This window comes from Trachurus japonicus, chromosome 5 (assembly GCF_045865225.1).
Source record: "Trachurus japonicus isolate A0001 chromosome 5, Traja_1.0".
NCBI lineage: Eukaryota > Metazoa > Chordata > Actinopteri > Carangiformes > Carangidae > Trachurus > Trachurus japonicus.
In genome coordinates, this window is record NC_140911.1 from 19,541,654 (window position 1) to 19,550,595 (window position 8,942).

General features: G+C 42.1%; 1 protein-coding gene across 3 annotated transcripts in view; it reads right to left on the reverse strand.

Annotated features, from left to right (window-relative positions):
- Positions 1–2,357: 2,357 nt before the first annotated feature.
- The window catches only part of LOC146987478 (glutamate receptor-interacting protein 2-like), a 187,957-nt gene continuing 181,372 nt past the window's right edge, over positions 2,358–8,942 (reverse strand). The window contains exons 20-25 of one of the 3 annotated variants that reach the window (XM_085776701.1): positions 8,726–8,882; positions 6,716–6,830; positions 6,385–6,580; positions 4,683–4,891; positions 3,653–3,799; positions 2,358–2,878 (exon numbers count right to left, since the gene is read on the reverse strand). In XM_085776701.1, coding sequence (XP_085632827.1) covers positions 2,720–2,878; positions 3,653–3,799; positions 4,683–4,891; positions 6,385–6,580; positions 6,716–6,830; positions 8,726–8,882 — 983 coding nt within the window. In that variant the 3' untranslated portion in view covers positions 2,358–2,719. The remainder of the gene's footprint in view (positions 2,879–3,652; positions 3,800–4,682; positions 4,892–6,384; positions 6,581–6,715; positions 6,831–8,725; positions 8,883–8,942) is intronic. The other 2 variants (XM_085776702.1, XM_085776703.1) reach the window with 2 other exon arrangements.

Below are 8,942 nucleotides of genomic sequence, written 5' to 3' on the forward strand. Positions count from 1 at the left end.
ACCATCATCGGGTTTGCAGATGACGTCATTTACTCTGGTGATGGTCCCGTGACGGGGCGAGGGGGGCGAGGGGGCGGGGCCTAACAACAGTAACACTGGGTAATCACAGCTGATCCACAGACGTTACCTGAAGGTGCTTTTGTGTAACCACACCTGGGAGATAATCAGTTGTCGTAGCAACAGTTAATAACTTTACATTGTTGAATATTTATTCCTCCGCGCCGGCGACAGTCAGAGCGGACAACAACTTGTTTTTCTGGTCGTCACTTGAAGGAAGCACTGAAACTGACCCTGAGCGACACAGAGGTCATGAAGCGGTAGAACCTCGAGGTTCTGATCAGGGTCGCAGAAGTAGGTATGTCCTTAAAACTGGATCTTTGTTGTCATGGTTACAATAATAAACACCTGGTCCTCCCACTCACTGAGTATCAACTGCACCACCAAGCTGATGTTCACACCGTAGTATGAATGAATGAATGAATTTATTTATTTATTTCGGTATATCAAGCTTATATAACCGAAAGGGTGTAGGTTGAAGCCAAAGCTTATATACCCCTACCCCTTTTACCTTAAAAAATTAAAATAAAATAAAAATATATACGCATTAATACAATAGGATCAGATCACAGACATTTGAAATTAATCAGTACACTTAAATTTCTGATCACAACAAAATAAAGAATTGTACACAGCGCGTAACCCAAAATAGTACAAAATCATTGAACTTAATTTTCCATACTGTAACGAGAAATGATGTTGTTCTTATAAAGTTTTTTAAAGCTGACTAGAGTACAGCATAATTTAATATTTTTTATGCTGAACTATATGTGTAGTATACGTGAATCAACAGCGCCTCATAGCCTGCCATTGTATTCTGAAGAGCTGCAGTGTATCATTGGTCCGTCCAGTAGCATCCAGATGTTTCTCACGTACACATTTATGCAGAAAGTTTAAGTTTATTCTCACAGCAAATGTAGAAAATATAAATCTATGTTCGCATTGCTGTGGATTTTGCTCAGAGCCTGGTCATAGTGATTATAACAGTAAAGTCACATTGTAAATAATCACTGCCCTGGATTTATGTTTACTGCTTGCAAAAAGAGTCATAGCACTGTCATGGAGGAGTACCTGTAAACCGAAACTCATCAACTGGGTTAAGGAAATATCCACAGCTTTACCTATGGAGAAGATAACTTACATTATAAAAGGAAAACTACCACTATTTCAAAACATTTGGGGTCATTTTATGGAATATATGGAGAGTGTGGATTTAAGTGATGTGGGGAATGAAGCTGACGAGGCGTAGTTGTCGGTAGTCCTTTGCAGTGATGCAAAATAATTGATCTTCTTTTGATATTTGATTACTTTATTCTGTGTGAACTGTACATCTAAATTTGTATTTTTGATCCACGCACAATAGTGAAATAACCTGGCTAACTCTTGATAAGGCAGAGAAACCTTTATTGTTCGGGTGGTTGTTGTTGTTTTGTCTTTTTTTATACTTATACTTTCATCTAAGTGTTGCTCTATGTTATCTCATAAATACCTGACTTGCAAGGAAGGACAATTTAAATGCTGGATAATAATTTAGTTATCCCTGACGTCTTCCTTGATGTGAGAGCAGAGCACTCTGTCTTATTTCTGTATATTTATGTATTTTGGAAATATTGTGAAAACTCAATAAAGATAATGTTGGGGAAAAAAAAAAAGTGACATTGTATAGAGAGACCAAGTCCACATCAGAAGAAGGTTGAAATGGATGAATGTGACGTTGGAGAGTGATGTTGTTCGATTTTACGAAATTCCCTAGTTTACGTTGTAACTTTGACAACAGAAGTCGTCTATTGTTTCTTTTCCTAAACCCGACCAAATCAGAGTGTTATAGTAACCACAGACACAAAGATACACTGCTCTCATTGCAGTGTGTTTGTTATTTTAACCATGACAACCAAGGTCCAGTACGCATTAAGAAGAAGGATCAGGGGCGTGGACCGGGGGCGTGGACCGGGGGGGCGTGGACCGGGCGAGCTCCCAGCCACTGGCACAAAGAAGAAATATCTAAACTCTCCGATGTTCTTCTGACGGCGACACAGTTTTCTCCGGGGGCGCGTCCAAGAGCTCCAACGTCCCTCCCCTTTAGACATATCCACTTTACAAAACGTTTGGCAGTTGTGATGACATCATTGTCTTGACTTTGTGGTGACGGCACGGCGGCAACCTTGTGGCGTGCGGGCTCAACGCGACCTCCACCACGTGCGTGCGGACACCACACAAACACAGCTTCGCCCTCGTTTGTTTGTTTGTGTCTCTTGTGTAATGAATCTGAATCTTGTGTTTTCACCTCACCACATCTCAGTCATAAGGCAAAAACCTTCTCAGTGGTTCTATTAACCTGTATATCTGTATGGATTTATGTAGATACACAGGTTTATAGATATATGTATCTGTATATATCTACGTGTGTGTATCTGTACGGTGTGTAACACAGTTTTATATCCGTGACCCTGGGACTCAAACCTCCCTCACATTACGCATTCATCTAGAGTCAGAGAAAATGGCTGCTCAAAGTGTGAATGGGAGGGACAACTGTGTGAGCATGCAAGTGTGTGTGTGTGTGGTTTTCTGAAGTGTTTAAATTGAATTATTGCAAGCCGATGGAGTTGTGTGTGAGTGTGTGTGTGTGTGTGTGTGTGTGAGTGTGTGTGTGTGTGTGTGTGTGTTACAGGTCCAGTTGCTGCTCTAGACTGTTGTTATTGTCCTCTGGCTCGTCATTGGCCAGTGGGTTGCGGCTGATCACCAGCTCCAGTCTGTCTCCGGCCTCCGTGATGAGCGGCACGGCGAGGCAGCAGTCGAAGTCCCTCGTCCTCACGTGGTTCACCTGGATGGAGGCAGAGACACAGACAGAATGACCCCTCCCCCCTCCTTAAAGTCACACTGACAGAAACATAGAAACATCAAACATTAAAGGGATAGTAGCATTTTTTTAAAAGTGAGGTTGTATGATCTACAAATAGCCCCTAAGTACTTTAATTGCAGTAGAAGACTCTCTGCACTCCTCCCGTTAGCAACGCCAGCCCATAATAGCCCTGCCCAGAGATTTACAACATACATTGTTGTGAATGGACCCAAAGAAACTGCCTTTTTTCGTGGCCTAAAAGAGGTTTTACCTGAAAAAAAATACACAGTTCCATTGTTCGCTATAATATAATTTTTATTCACAGCCCTTCCAAAGTGCAGAGCACCCCAATAGAGAAAAAAAAAGTTTTTATTTTGGAGCTAACCAACTGCTGATCGGCGGGCGCTAACCCTGGGCGGAGGGATACGTGAGTTGGTTAGGTCCAAATAAAAACTGTGTTTTTCCTGCACTTTGAAGGGCTGGAAAAAATTATATTATAGTGAACAATGGAACTGTGTATTTTTTCTACACGTAAAACCTCTTTTAGGCCACGAAAATAGGCCGTTTCTTTGGGTCCATTCACAACAATGTATGTTGTAAATCTGTGGCCAGGGCTATTATGGGCTGGCGTTGGTAACGGGAGGAGTGCAGAGAGTCTTCTACTGCAATTAAAGTACTTAGGGGCTATTTGTAGATCATACAACCCCACTTTAAAAAAATGCTACTATCCCTTTAAAGCTCCCCCTTTGTCTTTACCTGTAGGATCCTGTCGTAGGGCTTCAGTCCGGCTCGGTCGGCCGGCCCATCGGGTCGGATCATGTTGACGTAGACGCCTTTCTCGAGAAAACCGTCCGACACACTGAAGCCAAAGTCATCGCTCTCAGGGTCCTTTATCACTGTGACCTGCAGGAGGAGGAGACGATGAGAAAAGGAGACAAGTGGGGGAGGGATAATGAGACGGTGAGATGAGAAGACGATGAGAAAAGGGGGAAAATGACACCAGGGGGGCCGCTTAAAGAGGAACTAAGCAGGATTTTTCCCGTGGATCTGCTACATTTTTTACCTTAATTAAAAAGCTCCGGAGTAATTGTGATCGTTTACTACATGACTTGTGACTTCTTACGAGTGAGAACGGAGTCTCTCTGTCTCTCTGGCTTTGTTGTAAACAAATGCACATGGCTGAGAGCAGCGTAACCAAAACAGCAGAAAAGCGAGCGGACTTGCATAGTTCCCGTTTAATCCAGGGTGGAGACACATGTTCAGAGCTCCAGTGTGATGAGACTGTTAGTCAGCGGCTGGTTGATGAGGATTCTCTCCGTCATGTTGAAGCACAGGATGACTATAAATCCACAGAAGATGAACACGTGTCGCCGCCAGCGCACCGGTCGCCAGGTTGCCAGGAATGGGTAATTGCCTATACATGCACATCCTGTCCTGTGTTACATAACAGCACTGTAGAAATTCAAGTTTCTCAAAGTAGGTCATCTTATGGCCTTGCAGCTTTTTCTCAGGAGACATTTGAGATGTTGCAACACGCAGTTCACAAGTAGGTCACAAGCAGGTCAAGGGTAGGTCACAGGTGTGAAAGGGATGAACAGAGACTGGGGGTGTTGATGTTGTTCTGAAAAACATTTATTAAATTATGGGAATGGCAGAAAAATGACTTATAACCCTCTGATGCTTCTGTTCACACGCACTGACTGCACCTGATCCCATCAACGCATCACAGCAGTCCCTTTAGACAGGTGGGGTAGAGTGGGGGAGGGGGAGGTGGGGGTGAACTCACCTTATGCAGCTCCAGAGGCGTCGGGGACAGAATCCCCTGCATTTCCTCCTTGATGCGACGGGACTCCCAGGTCCTCTCCGACACCCTCAGCGAGGCCTTGGGCTTGGGGTCGTGGTGCAGGAGGGGGGACTGGTTGTCCTGGTGGAGGTGGACTTCCTGGTTGTAGTGGGCCTCCTGGTTGTAGTGGGCCTCCTGGTGCAGGTGGGAGTCTGGGTGGAATTGAGGTGTTTTGTTTTTAATTCGGTATTTCAAATATCACCCATCTGTGAAAAATGTAACCAAGCGGAGGCAAATCTACTTCATAGCTACACACTATGTCCCAAACTAGAACATTTCTGGACAGCAGTGTTTTCATTTTTCTCAAAAGTCTTCAAGACTACATTACAACCAGATCCTCTCTTGGTTATACTAGGGACATCAGGGAGCACTGGGAACCTGCAGATTATGCAGCGCCGCCTTCTATCCTATGGTCTCTTCTGTGGGAAAAAACTTGTTCTCCTCCACTGGAAAAAAACGGAGACACCTACTTTCCAAGAATGGTTAACGGCACTGACTGATACATTACACCTTGAAAGGATTCGTTATTCTCTTAGTGGTAGGTTGGAAGACTTCAAAAGGATGTGGCAACCGATTATTTCTTTCTTGAAACAGGATGTAGGACAACCTGAGTAGTACTGGGTGGGTCAGGGAGGGAGTTATTATTATTTATTTATTTCAATAAATGTATTTATTAACTTATTTTTGTATATTTCTGATTTTTCTCCCATCTATTGTTTTTCATTTATTTACTTCGTAGGACATCTTTGTTACTTATTATTACAAAATATTGAAGCATTGCATAAACCAAGATGGACCTACAGCTGGTAGACGGCAGACGGCATGCCGTCCCGAGTTCAAATATTTTAACTTTTGCCGTCTGCCGCGGCGGTAAACTCAACCGAACGTGACGTGTGAGTACGAGTCTGTTGACGTTGCCGTGGCAACATGGTGACGCGTCTTACCGTTGTGCCGTGCTGTCCAACAGTTTGTTTGTTTTTACCGTTCCGTCCAGCGGCATTTGCCGTTTACCGGACTCCATGTGAACGCAGCATAAACCAGCACCACATGTATCCAGGGTTCCTACAGCTTCAGCCAAGTTAAATTTAAGACTTTTTAAGACTTTTTAAAGCCACTTGAAATGAAATTTAAGACCGACTTCACAATAAACACAAATGCAGAAAAAAGACAAAAAAAACACCACATCAATTACATCATAGGGTTAGGGACAATTTTACCCACTTTCCTATGTGATCCAAGGTAAAGTGACTGCTACATGAACATTGGATTGTGTCTCTTTCCAGCTGTCCTTTCAAAATAAATTGTCTTCTTTCCAGCTGTCCCTTTCAATAATAAATGCATTAAAAGTCCGCGAAAAAAACAAACACTGGACTAGGTAGCTGGTGGCGGTGAGAACAATTTATGCTGTTAATCTCTGGGCCGCCACTATACTTCTCTATGGGCTCGCGTATGTTACCAATTATTTTAAGATTTGAGACTAATTACAACCATAAAATACCACTTACCAAGTGTTAACATTTTTAAGACTTTTGAAAAATGGATTTTTTTTGTTTTTAGATTAATGGATTTAATGCCTTTTAAGACTTTTTAAGGATCCGTAAGAACCCTGGTATCAGACCTCAGTGCTGTCACATCTGCCACTGACCGTGGTGGAGTTGGGCCTCCTCATGCAGGTGAGCCTCCTCGTGCAGGTGGGCCCCCTGGTGGAGCAGGTTCCCCTGGTGCAGGAGAGAGTTCCTCCGCAGCGGGCTCATCCTGCTGTGGCTCAGTATGGGCTCGGCTGCAGTCTTGTTCACACCGTCTACGCCCAGACTGATGGCAGTGCCCGTCATGATGGACGCCTGAACATACACACAAACGCAGACGCAGGTAAAACATCTGGTTGACATAAGCGTTTGAGAGTTGGGCTGCAGCCACACACGTGCAGTTGGGGGGGAGGAGGGGGGGGGGGGGTGTTGGAGCAATATCTGACTCACCTCTATCTCTCTGAGCAGCTCTGATTGGCCGCAGGTCTCCAGGTCCTCGAGCGCTTGACACCAGAAACTGTCATCTGGATCCAACAAAATACCATCTGGCGGTTGGCCAATAAATCTGAAACACACCCACAAACCCAAACCAAAACCCACACACACACATTCAAGTTGAGACACAAACTGGTTCAGGTCTCTTATATAAACTGTTTTTCACAGTGATGTGAGTCAATGTTTCAGGTTTCCTTGTCTTTACGCCGTGTTGCATTATGGGGCCGCGTCATCTACGGAGTCGGTCTGAACACAGACTGTTGGTTCACTTTAAATCCACACTGAGTGTCCCCGACTGACAAGATTAATTCACATTCATTGTGCAGATGATTTTTCTCTCTCTCCTCCCCCAGCTCTGTTACATAACCTCAGCCACTGTTACTATCCTCACAAGGCTTAACCTCCTGACTCATCATACACACACACACACACACACACACACACACACACACACACACACACACACACACACACAGATCCTGTGTCACTCTCACTGACTTCAGCCTCCACACTGAAAAGTCCACTTCACCACAAACTGCTACTGAGACCAAAACCAGAGAATCAAAAAGTCATTTATAGTTTTATAGCTGCATACAGTATAAAGATAGATGTTTATATTAAAGCTCTGTACATTATAAAGGTAAATGTTTATATTAAAGCTGCATAGATTGTAAAGGTAAATGTTTATATTAAAGCTGCATAGATTATAAAGGTAGATGTTTCTATTAAATCTGCATACGTTATAAATGTAGATATTTCAATTTTAGCTCTGTATACTGTGAAGGTAGATGTTTATATTAAAGCTGCATACAGTGTAAAGGTAGATGTTTATATTAAAGCTGCATACAGCTGTACATTGTAAAGGTAGATGTTTATATTAAAGCTGCATACAATGTAAAGGTAGATGTTTATATTAAAGCTGAATACATTGTAAAGGTAGATGTTTATATTAAAGCTGCATACAATGTAAAGGTAGATGTTTATATTAAAGCTGAATACATTGTAAAGGTAGATGTTTATATTAAAGCTGCATACAGTGTAAAGGTAGATGTTTCTATTAAAGCTGCATACAATGTAAAGGTAGATGTTTATATTAAAGCTGAATACATTGTAAAGGTAGATGTTTATATTAAAGCTGCATACAGTGTAAAGGTAGATGTTTATATTAAAGCTGCATACAGTGTAAAGGTAGATGTTTATATTAAAGCTGAATTCATTGTAAAGGTAGATGTTTATATTAAAGCTGCATACATTGTAAAGGTAGATGTTTATATTAAAGCTGCATACAATGTAAAGGTAGATGTTTATATTAAAGCTGCATACAATGTAAAGGTAGATGTTTATATTAAAGCTGCATACAGTGTAAAGGTAGATGTTTATATTAAAGCTGCATACAATGTAAAGGTAGATGTTTGTATTAAAGCTGCACACATTATGAAGCTGGATGTTTCTATTAAAGCTGCATACATTATAAAGGTAGATGTTTATATTAAAGAGGAACTATGCAGGATTTGTAGCTTAACTATGCTACATTTTTACCTTAATTAAACAGCTTTGAAGTAACTGTGATGGTTTAATAAATGGCTTAACTTGTTACAGGGAGAATGGAGGCTCTTTGACTTCCGTGTGTGTCACTTATTGAGTCTCTTTGCTGAAAACCAACTTTGCAAGATCAGGGCACCTCGACACAAACACGCTCTATAACCCGTAATCTCTTGTTTATGACAGATTAAACTACACAAATATACAGTAACAGTTGATTGTTTTCGATAACCATTTAAATAATTCTGCTTTGTAGCACTTTGAGATTGTCTAAATGTAAAGTGTATTACAAATAAAATGTATTATTATTATTATTATTATCATCATTATTATTATTATTATTATTTAATTATTATTATTATTATATCTGTTTCATCAGGTAAACAAAAGTCAGCAGTAAGTTGATCAGTGTTTTTTTCTTACCCTGGGGGTTTGTCCCAGTCGTCCTCACTGAATCCTCCGTCACTGAAGGGGTAGTTCTTCCGGCGTCCTGGGGGGGGCGTGGTGCTGCGCTGTTGCTTGGCACTGCGCCACTCGTGAGGGTGGAGGGCGATACCGGCTGCTTGGTTGGTGTACGTACCTGCAGGGGGGGCGGGACACTCAGTTACAGACAGCAGCTGCAGATTGAGTCAGACCACTT